This window comes from Ovis canadensis, chromosome 1 (genome assembly GCF_042477335.2).
Source record: "Ovis canadensis isolate MfBH-ARS-UI-01 breed Bighorn chromosome 1, ARS-UI_OviCan_v2, whole genome shotgun sequence".
In the NCBI taxonomy this organism is placed as follows: Eukaryota; Metazoa; Chordata; class Mammalia; order Artiodactyla; family Bovidae; genus Ovis; species Ovis canadensis.
Window position 1 is genome coordinate 180,970,339 of NC_091245.1, and position 17,517 is coordinate 180,987,855.

At 40.6% G+C, this 17,517-nt stretch overlaps 1 protein-coding gene across 1 annotated transcript in view; it reads right to left on the reverse strand.

Annotated features, from left to right (window-relative positions):
• Positions 1-1,915, reverse strand: part of LOC138420078 (cell surface glycoprotein CD200 receptor 1) — a 42,116-nt gene extending 40,201 nt beyond the window's left edge. Inside the window, exon 1 of the mRNA XM_069553218.1 lies at positions 1,499-1,915. Within this exon, the coding sequence (XP_069409319.1) occupies positions 1,499-1,565 (67 nt within the window). The 5' untranslated portion in view covers positions 1,566-1,915. The remainder of the gene's footprint in view (positions 1-1,498) is intronic.
• Between the last annotated feature and the right edge of the window lie 15,602 nt (positions 1,916-17,517).

Consider the following 17,517-nt stretch of genomic DNA (forward strand, 5'->3'; position numbering starts at 1 on the left):
CATGCACAAAATATAATTTGCTTTTCCATATCTTTCTCTTAAATATTCTGATAACATTATAATTATAGAAGCACAAATTTCAGGGATTTGATATTGGTAGTATATCCTAGCTGCGGTTAGAAATAGTTTTAAAATCCAAACCTTTAAACCATCAAATTCAAAATTATTGATTATGTTTTAATCTTGATTTTTTTCTTTTACCCCAAAGTCACGTTGCAGCTTAACATAAATATCTCATTGTCTAGCTGACATTTCCTGCCAAACTGGGTCCTGTACAGGTTTCTATAAAAACTTTCTACAACAAGATCTCAACTACTGAAAGATTCAGATCATTTGATTTTTTTTTAAATGAGTAAATACTCCATTCAGTTTATAACTAAGTGTTGACTTAATGGTGCTTGTTAGCGAGAAGCATAAAGACTAAGTATTGAGGAAAACTGCCTATTCAGATGTTTAGTGTTGCTTACAAATGTATATTAGTACTAGGTATACCAGTGGTATAAACTTGGACAAATTTCAACTCTCTATACCTCAGTTTCTTTGTAAGGTGGAAAAATGTCTTCTGTGCCTACTTCGCTGGGTTGCTGTGCAAAGGAGAAAAATTATGTGAAAGCACTGCACAGAAAAGCTCAGTGATACAGCATAGTTACTTTACGTGTGCTCACCTACATGAGGAAAAGCAGATATTTTCCTGGAAGACGGGTAGTATTTTAAAATCATTTATATGAGAAAAAATAATTTTTTTCTTTGAATTACTAAACTATGAAATTTAAAACCAAATGTTTCCTTGCAACTGCTCCCATCAACTAAAAGTGAAACCTGAAAACTCCCTCCTACATCAACTCCTACCAACCCTCTGTAGTGAAACCAGGACACCCCCACAACAGCCCCAATATCTCCACAACTCTTGCAGGAACCTAGATGTTGAAGAGTGTGTCTTCTAAGCCAGAAAGAGTCTCTGACAGCCCACACATATTAAAATAAATACAGACCTACATCACAGACACAACACCAAACTTCTGAACATGTTATATTTTTAAAAGTGCCTGGTCATCGAAAGTGACAAGAGAACAATAAACTTTCCTCATTTATGCTGTTAACAGTACAGACATAAATAGATTGGGATTATTATTTAAGTTGTTTAAGAAGAGACGAAAATAATTCCGCTTTCATCAGATGACTTGGATTGCTACTAGAAAGTAATTTATTCTGCCTCACCCTACAAATGGGGGGGGGGATGAGGAAGTAGGCAGTGGGGTAAAGTATAGATATACGTGTAGTGTAGTAGGATAAAAAATAAAATAAGCAAGACAAAGGGGAAAATAAGAATAATAAAGTGAAGTAAATCTAGGAGGAAAGTCTCCCCTCCCCCATAACTCTGACTGTATTTGCTGTGCTCTGCCCCCATAAGAAAGGCAAAGAAAGCTCAGGAAAAGCTGTGACCAGGTTTCTCACCTGTCATTCTCCTGTCACCCTCCCAAAGAAAATTCAAACTCACCTGCAACTAAGAAGAGAGTCAAAATTAGTCGTAGCTGAAGATCAGAAGTTATCCAAGTGCGGGGCATTTCTGTTTCCTTATTTTCTGCCCTTCACTCAGCACTGTTCATCCACACAGGTGTAAAAGGAGCTGTGGACATGGTGAGGCTCTGTCTGATTGACTCTTCCGTACTGGGTCTTCTTAGCCCATTAGCAGCACAGCACTCCTTTCCTCCTAGCCCCTTCCTTCAACTCTGTGTGTTTCAGCCAGATTAGTAACTTGGAACAGAAGAAACTTCTCTGGAACTTGACACAGCAATAGATTTCCTGTATGAAGCACTGAAGCAAAGACAGAGGAAGCGGATTGATTGAGTTAATCTTTCAGCTCATTGGTCCTCCTCTCACTTCTGCTATACACAGATAAACTCTACAGTAAGGCACTGAATGTGCCCAACACAAGCTGATTTGTCTAAACTTGGTTTAAAAGGTAAAACAAGATATTTATCTATATTTGACCCATCCCTGTAAATTTCCCAGTCATCGTAACTTTTAAAAGTTATCTCCAGGTTGAAGAGGTGTACAGTCTTAGTAACCAAGCTTGAAATAAAAGATTTTTGCTTGAAAATTCTTGTGTGATTTCGGGAGTCACACACAACTCTTGAAGCATCATAAATGTATTACTTTCCTATTACTACTATAATAAGTTACCACAAACTGAGCAGCTTAAAACAACACAAATTAATCACCTTACAGTTCTAGAGGTCTAAAGTTCAAAATAGATTCCGTAGAGCTAATATCTAGGTATTGGCAAGGCTGCATTCTTTCTAGACACCTGATAGAATCTGTTCTTTGCCTAGGGGCCACTTAGACTCTGAGTCTCGTGGCTGCATAATTCCCACCAGTGTTCTTCGTTACATCTTTCTGATAGTAACTCTCCTGCCTCCCTTTTATAGAGACATTTGTGATTATATTGGACCCTCCAGATAATCCACGATCACCTCCCCAATCTCATAATCCTTAACTTAACCACATCTGCAAAGTCCCATTTCCTGTGTAAGGCTACACATTTACAAATTTCAGAGGTTAGGACATGGATATCTTGTGGTGGTGGTTTAGTATGGTGGTGGCGGTTAAGTCGCTAAGTCATGTTCAACTCTTGCGACCCCATGGACTCTAGCCTGCCAGGCTCCTCTGTCCATAGGATTTTCCAGGCAAGAATACTGGAGTGGATTGCCATTTCCTTCTCCAGGGGATCTTCCCAACTCAGGAATCGAGCCCAGGTCTCCTGCATTGTAGGCAGATTCTTTAGCAACTAAGCTATGAGGGATATCTTGTAGGGGAGCATTATTTTGTCTATCACAATTTGGTACTGATTTCCATTCACTTTCATGTTTGAAGAGCTAGAATGTGTCATATGAATCAAACTACAAATAAATACTCATCTTTAGTTGCCACAGAACTAAATTAGATTTAGACTTAGATCTAAAAATTTAGATTTGCCAAAAAAATACAAATGAAAACTGTCTTAATGTTACTATTCATATGTATTTAGATTACGTTTAGGAGGAAAAAACTCTTCTCTCTGCTAAGAGTTCCCTGCTGCTGCTGCTGCGGGTGCTGCTAAGTTGCTTCAGTCGTGTCCGAATACTGCAAGGCAAAACTCTCCAGGAAGGGGAAGAAAACATTGCAAACAGGAAAATATTAAACAACATGCATTTTTTTTAAAGCTAGCAGTTCCATCTTGCCTCTTGCCAAACTGTTTTATATATATATATATACACATATATATATATATATATATTTTTTTTTTTTTCCCCTCTCTGCCCCTTCTCAAGCTTTTCTTCCAGTGAGTCAGTTTGATTAAGGCAGTGAAATCAGGTGTTTGCAAACTTGGAATACTAGAAGAGGTATTGTATTGAATCTCGGCTGGATGATATTAGGCAAGTTTCTTGATCGAGTCTATTACCTTCCTTTCCCATTTAATATTATATTGGCATAAGCCTTTTCTCGGGTCAGCAAAAATTCTTGATGATCATTCATTTTAATGCCTTTTCGATGACACAGCCAAAACCAGAACACAAAAGGGTTACATGATCTGCCTGAGTCCCCAAAATGATTTGGTGACACAGCGGGGAGTAAAACTCATATTTCATGTTTGCCAGCCCTCCATTCTTTCCACTTTAACTCCTCGGGTTTGAAATTTCAGGCAACAGCTTTAAAGATGCACTCGTCTCAGATCTGACCACAACATACAATCAGTGTTTTGAGAGTCGAGTGAGTAATGTGAAAAGCCATAGTATTCTCAGAATAGATTTGGAGGGATGAGACCCTCTCTCCCCACTCTTATATTCCTTCCATCCCAAAATCCCATTCCCCTAACCCCCCAGCTCCCACCTTGACCTCTTATGCAAAGCAATAAAGAGACCAAGAGCTTTTTAGCACTGCTGCTGCTGTTGCTAAGTCGCTTCAGTCGTGTCCGACTCTGTGCGACCCCACAGACGGCAGCCCACCAGGCTCCCCCGTCCCTGGGATTCTCCAGGCAAGAACACTGGAGTGGGTTGCCATTTCCTTCTCCAATGCGTGAAAGTGAGAAGTGAAAGTGAAGTCGCTCAGTCGTGTCCGACTCTTAGCGACCCCATGGACTGCAGCCCACCAGGTTCCTCCATCCATGGGATTTTCCAGGCAAGAGTACTGGAGTGGGGTGCCATTGCCTTCTCCGCTTGTTAGCACAACCATGCACTAAAGATATGCCATGAAAATCAATAGAATAAGAGAAATATGTGCTTGTCTAGTATATGCACATCTCTGAAAAATATAAAGGACACAGATTCTCATTAGGTGTGCCCCTGGGGTCCCAAAAAGCAGAGCAAAAGATAGAAAGCTCAAGAAAAACATACCCCTCAAGCCAGAAACTCAAACCTTTTACTCCAGCAGTCTTCCAACTCCTCTTTAATACTACTATGAATCAGAGCACACAACAGACAAACAGAACAATGTCATGCTGGTTACTGTTGCAGTGGCCAAAACAAAAGGCCTAGTAAGCTTTGGCAAGTTAAAGCTGCTTTAAGACATAATGCCCCCGAATTTGTACTATTGATTTATTTAAAAAATGATTTATCTACCTATAAATGCTTTTGAAGTAAACTTCTTCTAGGAAGGTGTGTATCTCTTTGTCTCCAACGTCAGAGTCATGCTTAGCCAACAACTAAAACCAGTTAAGAAGATGTTGTCATCTTGCCCTTAGTACCCCTCTCCATTATATAATGGCTTTGCATGGATCTTGAATATTTACTGCACAGATTCTAATAGCCTTTTACTTCTGACACCTGTTTTCCATTGCCCGCTCTTTTGCCTCTTGGATTTGAGTCTTGACTGCCTAGAATTGAAGTCCCTGCCTGCCCTTCCTTCATTAGCTGAATTTTCGGGATGTGCATCCTTGCAGAAATGGGCCCATATCTACTTGCTTTGTCATTTTTACTCTCTGTGAACATTCTGGCTTAGATATGTGGGCTGATTTGCCCTTCCCTTTGGATGTGTATATACACGTGCACACACAAACCCACATGTGCTACTAAACACTTAGTCCCAAGTCCCTCAGTTTACCCTGTCCTACCACTACCAAGTGCTAATATAACTATTTCATGGAGTATAAAGAACAATACCCAACGTGAAGAATTTAAAATAATTCAAACTCTACAACACTCCACTTCTTGTTTTATTTCCTCCCCGCTCTCATGGCTGTGACAGAGGCACTATAATTCAATGTATGATCGCATAAAATGGCTATTCTCCTAGCCACATCCTTTTTCCCTATTCTCTAATTCACTTCTCTGCAATCTTCCCTGATCCTGCTCTGAAGACCTATCTGAAGTCCTGGATCTTCTTCCATGCATAATCACTAAATCATTACTGATGAGTAACTTAAAAGAGCCTAACAAAACATGTATTTCTATTCTTTACATTTGACTATGTCATAAATATTTACCTTGAAAATTTCACTTCCACCATAAAGTTGATGCTCTACCTCCATAATTCTCTGTTAAAAGTTAGACAAAACATAGATAAGAGTTAATTATTATTTTTCAAAATAAGTTCATAGATTGTACAAAAAAATTTAGAAATAATATGTGAAAATAAATTGTATGTGATATCAAATAAACAAGTAAAACCAGAACAGAGAAATTAATAATCATATCTTATATTCTTATATTTTGTTAAAATATAAATGCTAGACCTCACTGGTCATGTCCATAGTAAACAGTCATGGTCCTGTTCTAAGCATTTTATAATATGGCCTCATTTAACCATCTCAACAACCCTATGAAGTAAAATCATTATTATCCCCATTTTACAGTTGGGGAAACTAGAGCCAGAGAGGCTAAATAAAATGTCCAATCACACAGCTAATAAGTGATGGAAACAGAATTCAAGCCCAATAAATCTCACTCCAAATCTGTCTGTTAATTATACAGCAAATTACTGCCTATTTTTTGACTCTGTCTTAACTCTAATACATCTCCCATACTTGTCACACTTCCTAAATCTGTTCATCTGTTCACTCACTCTTTCTTCATTTGGGTGCTCTTACAACGTCACAGTTTGTCTGTTTTGGAGAGAGAGAGAGAGAAAAATGGACTTACGGAGCAAGGGAGGGAGGGAGGGAGAGAGACAGAGGAGAGAGAAATTACTGTCTCTAATCACTATTTGCAGTAAGATCACTCTCTGCTGCCCCCTGGTGGTAAAACTGAAACTAATGTTTTTATAAACTTACTAGCAAGGCAATGGCTCCCTACTCCAGTACTCTTGCCTGGAAAATCCCATGGACGGAGGAGCCTGGTAGGCTGCAGTCCATGGGTCGCTAAGAGTCGGACACGACTGAGCAACTTCACTTTCACTTTTCACTTTCATGTATTGGAGAAGGAAATGGCAACCCACTCCAGTGTTCTTGCCTGGAGAATCCCAGGGACCGTGGAGACTGATGGGCTGCAGTCTCTGGGGTCGCACAGAGTCGGACACGACTGAAGCGACTTAGCAGCAGCAGCAGCAGCAGGAAATTCAGGAACATTACACTTTGAAATTTGGATTATGAAGTATATTAACATGCTAACATGTTACTCCACTTCCCAAGGAGAAATTGGACATGGGGCAAGAGGAGAAGTGCTGGCCAGAGAAATATCCCTTTCCTGTGGCGTTAGAAAGGGAAGGGACAGCTTAACCCATTTTCCTGTCCTTTCAAACTCCTGACCAGGCCCTTGGCCAGCGTTTGCATCTCCTAACTCCCCTCATGCACCCTTGATGAATCTTTGGTGATGATTTTGGCAATTTCTGTGTACCTGACAATTCTCAGAGAAGCAAAAAACCTTTCAGTTCAGTTCAGTTAAGTTGCTCAGTCATGTCCAACTCTTTACGAGCCCATGAATCACAGCACACCAGGCCTCCCTATCCATCACCAACTCCTGGAGTTCGCTCAGACTCACGTCCATCGAGTCAGTGATGCCATCCAGCCATCTCATCCTCTGTCGTCCCCTTCTCCTCCTGCCCCCAATCCCTCCCAGCATCAGAATCTTTTCCAATGAGTCAACTCTTCGCATGATGTAGCCAAAGTACTGGAGTTTCAGCTTCAGCATCATTCCCTCCAAAGAAATCCCAGGGCTTATCTCCTTCAGAATGGACTGGTTGGATCTCCTTGCAGTCCAAGGGACTCTCAAGAGTCTTCTCCAACACCACAGTTCAAAAGCATCAGTTCTTCGGCACTCAGCTTTCTTCACAGTCCAACTCTCACATCCATACATGACCACAGGAAAAACCATAGCCTTGACTAGACGGACCTTGGTCGGCAAACTAATGTCTCTGCTTTTCAATATGCTATCTAGGTTGGTCATAACTTTTCTTCCAAGGAGTAAGTGTCTTTTAATTTCATGGCTGCAGTCACCATCTGCAGTGATTTTGGAGCCCCAAAAAATAAAGTCTGACACTTAGAGGAAGTTATATTATTTTCATCTATGCGTGACAACTGAGAAGGGGAAGTCCAGAAGAATACAGAAATGAACAGAAAAGAATGAAAAGTTGAGTCATACTTTGTCTAAAAACCAATATCCAGGGGCTTCTCTGGTGGCTTGGTGGTAAAGAATCTGCCTACAAATGCAGGAGATATGGGTTTGATCCCTGCTTGGGGAAGATCCCACATGCCGCAGACTAACTAAGCCCGTGTGCCACAAATACTGAGCTTGTGCTCTAGGGCTTGGGAACCGCCACTGCTGAGCGCATGAGCAGCACCTACTGAAGCCTGTGCATCCTAGAAACCATGCTCTGCAATGAGAGAAGCCACTCCAATGAGAAGCCCATGCGCCAAAACCAGAGAGTAGCCTCCACTTGCCAAAACTGGAGAAAAGCCCCCAAAAGTAAATATGAAAATAAACCCAACATCCAGGCAAAGTATTTGAAAAAGAGACGCATGTTATCTGGTCTCCAAAGTGCCCTAATTATTAGAGTCAAAAAGGAACAGGAACGTTTTTTCATATTCAACAATTAACTTTATTTTCACAAGGTTCTGCTTTGTCAAATTATTACCATTACTCAAATTTGCCCCTTTGATCTAAGGCATGCATTCTAACCCTCTTTCCCCTACTCACAACACATTTGGAACTCTTTCGGAAGCACTGACTTCAAAGTTAGGGATCCTAAAAGAGAATTAGTCTCTTTATTTTATAGCTACCTCTTACAGCTTTGCCATTTACCCTAATCACCAGACAGGGGCATTTTTGAAAACTAAAATTCATTGTCAGGTCAAGATTTGATCCCTGGAAACAGTCAAAAGTTTGGCTGGAGAAACACCACAGGGTTGGCATAATCAGTCTCTTACACACATGTATTTTACTGGTCAGATCTGAGAGCCCCTGATGCCTGAAGCTGGACCTTTTGTTGGAGGTGGCAGCTGGTCAGACAGGACCAGGAAGACAGAGATTAAGGAGACAAATGTCCTCATCTAATTCTCTGGCTCACACAGATCTGTTGGCCTCCACACTGGTGGGGCCTGAGGGGGAGTCAAAAAATAATGGACCCCATGGATGTGGTCTCTGGCAGGGCCAAAGGACCAAAAAATGAAGAGTGGATCTTCAGGGGGGAACACAGTGTTTCTGGTGCAGAGCTATTTGAACTTATAGGCAGGAGAATTTTAAGTTGACTCCTAGAAAAGGAAAAGTGAAAGTGTTAGTCACTCAGTCTTGTCTGACTCTTTGTGATCCCATGGACTGTAGCCCACAAGGCTCTTCTGTCCATAGAATTCTCCAGGCACGAATACTGGATAGCCATCCCCTTCTCCAGGGGATCTTCCCAACACAGGGATCAAACCCAGGTTTCCCACATTGCAGGCAGATTCTTTACCATCTGAGCCACCAGGGAAGCCCCAGGAAAGAGAAATGAAGACAAATTAAAGATTTGGTCAGTTGTTGCTTGAAGTGGGCCTTTGAAATTATTATTTATTGGAAGATATTACAAATGTTATTATTTGACTCTATTAATTTGTTGAATAAACAATATAGTGAAGTAGATCAAAGGGTCTACAAGTTCTGAGAAGAATCAGGAACTTTTAAAAGTAAAATCTCTAGACTGAGCCAAATGGGGTCACCTTAAATGTTCTAGATAGTATTAAATTAATAAATCACTTCAGGACAACTTTTTGGTAAAAGTGAAAGTGAAAGTGAAGTCACTCAGTCGTGTCCGACTCTTTGAGACCCCGTGGACTGTAGCCCACCAGGCTCCTCAGTCCATGGAATTTTCCAGGCAAGAGTACTGAAGTGGGTTGCCATTTCCTTCTCCCGGGGATCTTCCCAACCCAGGGATTGAACCCAGGTCTCCCGCATTGCAGGCAGATGCTTTACCGTTTGAGCCACCAGGGAAGCTGAACAATATAAAATATGAAAAGTGTATCAGTCATAGAAGCTGGTAACTGTCTACAATTTCATTCAATTTTCAAGGAAACATTTCTAAGGAAATAACAAATGTTCTGTTGATCATAGTTTATTATATCAGTGGCTTAAAATTTGTATTCTGAAACCACATATTCGACCATATGGCTTATCTTTTATATGATATGTTTTCAATGATTAATCAGAAAGTAGTTTAAGTTAGTTAAACTCTCTTTAAATTTGGGAGTTTAAGAATGTTAACAACTTTTTCTCCTAATTTTGAGAGTAGTTTCTAAGATTCTTGTCGCTAAAATTGAATTTCCTGGGTTCAGACTTCAGTTCTGCTGCTTAGTTTTTGGTTGCTGCATTTTTCTTCATGTTCTGAAATGTCTATTGGATTCTTTTTCTTCAAATCTGCTGTCATTTTTAAAAAATTTCTAGTTTTCCACCAAACTTTTGATTTTATCTTTTGTCTCTTTAAGTGTAAAAAGAATAAAGTGTCTGAGAATGCCAATGTTAGAGTGTCTATACGAGTGTGTGCTCAGTCATGTCCGCTCTCTGTGACTCTATGGACTGTAACCCGCCAGGCTCCTCTGTCCATGTTATTCTCCAGGCAAGAATACAAGAGTGGGTTGCCATTTCCTACTCCAGATCTTCCCAACCCAGGGATGGACCCTCTAACCCTCATCTCTTGCATGTCCTTCATTGCAGGCAGATTCTTTAATCACTGAGCCACCTGGGAAGCCCCAGGGTGGCTATGAGTGTATCTCTATCATCTCTTGCTTCTATTGTTTCTTTCTGTGATGTTGGGTTTCCTCATGCGCCAAGCATTGAGTTTTGTTTTCCAAACTGTAGAAATAATTTGAGACCCTGTACAATTTTACCTTTCTCTAGAGTAGATTCTCATTTGCTTCTCCCAAGGAATCTGGACATTAGCAATCTGGCATCATCTTAACCCAATGTTAAGGACAGATTCTCTAGTCCACCAGGTGCCTGAAACCTGGGTTGCAACCTATGTGAGGATTGGTTTTATTTTCTCCTGTCTCCCTACCTCTCCTTCCCCAAGAAACCATCACAATACTACTTAACTTTTCAGCCAGCTCTTCAAGATCAACAAATATCACCAAGGTAAAAGCAGTTAGGAGTGCTAGCCTCAATAATCTGTTATTCTTTCTTTTTGGGATCTTGACCAGGTAATTCTTCATCACCTTGTGAGTTCCCTGATGACTTCCAACAGATATTATCACTTCTGGCTTTTCTGCTTGTCTCCAGTGGGAAGGTCAGTCTAAATTTCTGTCTGCCATTACCTGATACAGAAGTCCCATCCTTTGATTATTAACTTTTCCTTATCTCTCACAATCCATTAGCACATCTTTTTGGTTCCTCCTTTAAAATATTTTCTAACTTGGCCATCCCACCAATCTCCACTGCATTGTATCAGAAAAAGAGAGAGAGAGGCTAAAGTTCTTAATTCAAAAATGTGGGGGTTTTTTGCTTTAATTTAACATGTGGGCAGCAGCAAAATTATAAATAGATACCTGAAGCTGAAGAACCCTTGCATGTGGAAACTGCTCCATTTTATCACAACTTTCTGCAATCTGCTCTATTAAAATTTTTGTTTATTTTGGTCACTTGAAAAAATATGTTAATGAAACATAAAAGCTCAGCATTCCATACATCAAATTTAAGAATTTTAAGTCCTATATTATTTTTCCTTGAAATAATTTATGCTATATTAACATCTGTCTAAATTATGTTTCTGTGATTATTTTCCTAAAAGTGACATTTGTTTCTTGTATGCTTTAAGTCATCTTATTTAATATGCTGCCAATAATTTTGAAATGATTTGAAAATATGTCTAGGGGAATTTGCTAAAGATTTTATGATCATCTCACCTTTAGGGTGGAAAAAAGATTATGAGACTGTTTAGATGTTGAATACTCTGTATTGAAAAAAGGAAGTAGATAAGATCTTTTTGGTTTAGTGTTTCTATATTTTACTTAGCTGAATATGATAAACCAATCAAACCTGTAAGAAATGGTGCCCTGGTTCTAACTAATTTGTCCTAAGCCAATTATGACTGAATTCCTGCTGGTGATGCACCAATCTTGAATGAATCAGGAATGAGCTAAACCCTGATTTTTCAAAACGAGAACCTCAGAACCAACGGCAGTGGGAACATAGCAGCCATGCTTCCATCTTCTGAAATAAATGATCATCACAATATCTATCCTAAGACACCTCCATTCAGAGAGAGGAAACCCTGGTCATTAGAACATCTTGGAGGATAGTGATACTCTTGAGAGAAGGGAGGTGGGCAGAGATGTGAAGGGTAGGCTGCTGTTACCTTTGTCCAAATTAATCTGTCTTTTAATAACACATTTTATGACTGATGAAATTTGTTTTGCTGACGTGAGAGGATGAGGAAGAAAAGAGAAGCTATTACTACCACTGGGCTTCCCAGGTGGAGCTTGTGGTAAAGAATCCACCAGCCAATACAGGACACATAAAAGACACAGGTTAGATCCCTGGGTGGGGAAGATCCCCTGGAGGAGGGCATAGCAACCCACTCCAGTATTCTTGCCTGGGGTATCCCATGGACAGAGGAGCCTGGCGGGTTGCAGTCCTTAGCGGGGCACAGAGTCAGACACGGGCTGAAGTGACTTAGCATGTACGTATTACTACTGCTAAAAAAGTTAAGCTTTTCCAGAAAAATGTCATTGGGTAATTTGGTGACTGAACAACAACAGTTTACTTAAAATTTAACATGGATGCCTTTGGAAGCAAATAAAGGCAATGGCACCCCACTCCAGTACTCTTGCCTGGAAAATCCCATGGATGGAGGAGCCTGGTAGGCTGCAGTCCATGGGGTCACCAAGAGTCGGACACGACTGAAGTGACTTAGCAGCTTAGCAGCATCAACTCCTTGACCCCTGGGATGTCAGTGTTATTGAGAATAAGACTCAATACACAGATTGGAACTCATTTGAGGGAAGTGATATGTTGAAAGACATCTTTTTAAAAATCACATATAGACCGGAGAAAAAGATGACGGAGGAATAGGACGGGAGGACAACTTTCTCCCTCACAAATTCCTCAAAAGAACATTTCAACGCCGAGCAAACTCTACAAAACAACTTCTGTAGGCTGGCAGAGGACATCAGGCAACCAGAAAAGCAGACCATTGTCTTCAGAAACAGGTAGGAAAAAATATAAAAGACGAAAAAGGAGACAAAGGAGGTGGGGAGGGAGCTCCGTCCCAGGGAGGGAAGCCCGTCCCGGGAAGGGAATTTTAAGAAGAGAGGTTTCCAAACACCAGGAAACACTCTCCCTGCCGAGTCTGTGGCGAGCCTTGGAAACACAGAGGGCAACATAACAGGAAGGAAAAATAAAGAAATAATTAAAACCAAGAGATTACAAGCCCAACAGTAATTCCCCCAGCGGAAAAGCAGCACAGACGCCTGCATCCGCCACTGGGAAGTGGGGGCAAGGCAGGGAAGCGCGGGAGGCGCGGGATGCAGTGCTTTGTGAGAATCGGGCACACGCAACCAGAACGATCTAACTTGGGCTAGCAAACCAGACTGTGGGATAGCTACCACAGGAAAAGCTCAAACATAAGACACCGCCAGGACCGAGCACAGAACAAAGGATGGAACGGAAAAAGCCGGCTGCAGACCATCCCCCCGCCGGGGACAGGCAGCCAGAGCCGTAAGGACTGGAAAGGGGCAATTGCAGACCCGGAGAGACTTTACTAACCTAACTACAAGCAGGCTTCTTTGCTAAGACTTCTGGGGGTGCTGGACAGTCACAGTCTGCCTCACGGGGGGCGCCAGCGGTCCACCCAGAAAGCTGAGCAGCAGCGGCAGAAAAGATGACAAGCCGCGGCGATCGCGCTCGCCAAACTCCTGAGCTACTCGGACCTGGGAAGGACACAAAGTGCAGTCCCAGCCGAATCTGTGCCTCTGAGGGCTGCCTGAGCGCCGAACCTGAGCGGCTTGGACCGGGGAAGTGCACGCAGCCTAGGGCCGGCCACAGACGGTTCCCGGCTGAACATCGTAGAGCGGGAGCGGTTTGTGCGCCGGGAGAAGGGACAGGTCAAGCGGGGCTGAGACACTGTGTGCACACAACAGTGCTATTTGTTTGCAGCATCTCCCCTCCCCACAGCGCGACTGAACTAGTGAGCCTAAGAAACCAGCAAACAGAAGAAGTTAAACAGAGGGAACCACCTTGGAAGTGATCCCACACGGCCCACAACATCAGAGAAGGGCCAGAAATATTTTTACTATTTTTAAAATCATTCCTTTTTTTTGTTTGTTTGTTTGTTTCTTTTTTTTCTTTTTTCTTTTTTTTTCTAACTTTTTTTTTAATTGTTAAGTCTTCTATTTCTCCTCTAATTTTTATTTCTATAACCTACTATTACTATTTTAAAAAAAAAAGACTTTTTTTTTTTTTAAAGGCAAACACCATATATAGTCTTTGGATGGTTGTTGGTGGTTTTTTTTTTTTAATAATTCTTGTTTTTTTATTTTCTTTCTTCCTTTTTCCTTCTGCTTCTTTTCTTTAATATTGTATTTTTGAAAATCCAACCTCTACTCTAGATTTTTAATCTTTAAAACCCCAAACTTCACTACCCAAGTTTACCTGAGAGCGAGATTACTGGCTTGACCACTCTCTTCTCCTTTGGACTCTCCTTTTTCTCCACCAGGTGGCCTCTGTCTCTTTTCTCCCCCATCTCTTCTCTATCCAACTCTGTGAATCTCTGTGTGTTCCAGACAGTGGAGAACACCTAAGGAACTGGCTACTGGCAGGATTTGTCTCTCTCCTTCTCATTCCTCTCTCTTATCCTCCTGGCCACCTCTGTCTACTTCCTCCCTCTCCTCTTCCCCGTATAACTCCGTAAATACCTCTGAGTGGTCCAGACTATGAAGTGCACATAAGGAAGTGACTACTGGCTAGCTTGCTCTCTCCTCTCTTGATCTCACCGCATGTCATTCCAGTTACCTCTAACTACCCCCTCCATCTTCTCTTCTCCTTGTAACTCAGTGAACCTCTATGAGTGTCCCTCAATGTGGAGAAACTTTTCATCTTTAACCTAGATGTTTTATCATCAGTGCTATATAGATGGAGAAGTCTAGAGGCTACTGTAAAAATAAAACTGAAAACCAGAAGCAGGAGGCTTAAATCCAAAGCCTGAAAACATTAGAGAACTCTTGAATTCAGGGAACATTAAGCAATAGGAGCTCATCAAATGCCTTCATACCTACACCGAAACCAAGCACCACCCAAGGGCCAATAAGTTCCAAAACAAGACATACCACTCAAATTCTCCAGCAACACAGGAACACTCCCCTGAGCGTCAATATACAGGCAGCTCAAAATTATTCCAAAACCTTTGATGTCTCATAACCCATTACTGGTCACTCCACTGCACTCCAGAGAGAAGAAACCCAGCTCCACCCACCAGAACGCCAACACAAGCCTCCCTAACCAGGAAACCTTGACAAGCCACTGATAGAACCCCACCCACAGTGAGGAAGCTCCATAATAAAGAGAACTCCACAAATTACCAGAATATAAAAAGGCCACCCCAAACGCAGCAATATAACCAAGATGAAGAGACAGAGGAATACTCAGCAGGTAAAGGAACAGGAGAGTTGCCCACCAAACCAAACAAAAGAGGAAGAAGTAGGGAATCTACCTGAGAAGGAATTCCAAATATTGATAGTGAAAATGATCCAAAATCTTGAAATCAAAATGGAATCACAGATAAATAGCCTAGAGACAAGGATTGAGAAGATGCAAGAAAGGTTTAACAAGGACCTAGAAGAAATAAAAAAGAGTCAAAATATAATGAATAACGCAATAAATGAGATCAGAAACACTCTGGAGGCAACAAATAGTAGAATAACGGAGGCAGAAGATAGGATTAGTGAAATAGAAGATAGAATGGTAGAAATAAATGAATCAGAGAGGAAACAAGAAAAATGAATTAAAAGAAACGAGGACAATCTCAGAGACCTCCAGGACAATATGAAACGCTCCAACATTCGAATTATAGGAGTCCCAGAAGAAGAAGACAGAAAGAAAGATCATGAGAAAATCCTTGAGGAGATAATAGTTGAAAACTTCCCTAAAATGGGGAAGGAAATAATCACCCAAGTCCAAGAAACACAGAGAGTTCCAAATAGGATAAACCCAAGGCGAAACACCCCAAGACACATGTTAATCGAATTAACAAAGATCAAACACAAAGAACAAATATTAAAAGCAGCAAGGGAAAAACAACAAATAGCACACAAGGGGATTCCCATAAGGATAACAGCTGATCTTTCAATAGAAACTCTTCCGGCCAGGAGGGAATGGCAAGACATACTTAAAGTGATGAAAGACAATAACCTACAGCCCAGATTACTGTACCCAGCAAGGATCTCATTCAAATACAAAGGAGAAATCAAAAGCTTTACAGACAAGCAAAAGCTGAGAGAATTCAGCACCACCAAACCAGCTCTCCAACAAATTCTAAAGGATATTCTCTAGACAGGAAACACAAAAAGGGTGTATAAACCCGAACCCAAAACAATAAAGTAAATGGTAACGGGATCATACTTATCAATAATTACCTTAAACGTAAATGGGTTGAACGCCCCAACCAAAAGGCAAAGACTGGCCGAATGGATATAAAAACAAGACCCCTCTATATGCTGCTTACAAGAGACCCACCTCAAAACAAGGGACACATACAGACTGAAAGTGAAGGGCTGGAAAAAGATATACCACGCAAAGACCAAAAGAAAGCAGGAGTGGCAATACTCATATCTGATAAAATAGACTTTAAAACAAAGGCTGTGAAAAGAGACAAAGAAGGCCACTACATAATGATCAAAGGATCAATCCAAGAAGAAGATATAACAATTATAAATATATATGCACCCAATATAGGAGCACCGCAATATGTAAGACAAATGCTAACAAGTATGAAAGGGGAAATCAACAATAACACAATAATAGTGGGAGACTTTAATACCCCACTCACACCTATGGACAGATCAACTAAATAGAAAATTAACAAAGAAATGCAAACTTTAAATGATACATTAGATCAGTTAGACCTAATTGATATCTATAGGACATTTCACCCCAAAACAATGAATTTCACCTTTTTTTCAAGTGCTCATGGAACCTTCTCCAGGATAGATCACATCCTGGGCCATAAATCTAAACTTGATAAATTCAAAAAAAAATCGAAATCATTCCAAGCATCTTTTCTGACCATAATGCATTAAGATTAGATCCCAATTACAGGAGAAAAACTATTAAAAATTCCAACATATGGAGGTTGAACAACACACTTCTGAATAACCAACAAATCACAGAAGAAATCAAAAAAGAAATCAAAATATGCATAGAAACTAATGAAAATGAAAACACAACAACCCAAAACCTGTGGGACACTATAAAAGCAGTGCTAAGAGGAAAGTTCATAGCAATACAGGCATACCTCAAGAAACAAGAAAAAAGTCAAATAAATAACCTAACTCTACAACTAAAGCAACTAGAAAAGGAAGAATTGGAGAACCCCAGAGTGAGTAGAAGGAAAGAAATCTTAAAAATTAGGGCAGAAATAAACGCAAAAGAAACAAAAGAGACCATAGCAAAAATCAACAAAGCCAAAAGCTGGTTCTTTGAAAGGATAAATAAAATTGACAAACCATTAGCCAGACTCATCAAGAAGCAAAGAGAGAAAAATCAAATCAATAAAATTAGAAATGAAAATGGAGAGATCACAACAGACAACACAGAAATACAAAGGATCATAAGAGACTACTATCAGCAGTTGTATGCTAATGAAATGGACAACATGGAAGAAATGGACAAATTCTTAGAAAAGTACAATTTTCCAAAACTGAACCAGGAAGAAATAGAAAATCTTAACAGACCCATCACAAGCACGGAAATTGAAACTGTAATCAGAAATCTTCCAGCAAACAAAAGCCCAGGTCCAGACGGCTTCACAGCTGAATTCTACCAAAAATTTCTAGAAGAGCTAACACCTATCCTACTCAAACTCTTCCAGAAAATTGCAGAGGAAGGTAAATTTCCAAACTCATTCTATGAGGCCACCATCACCCTAATA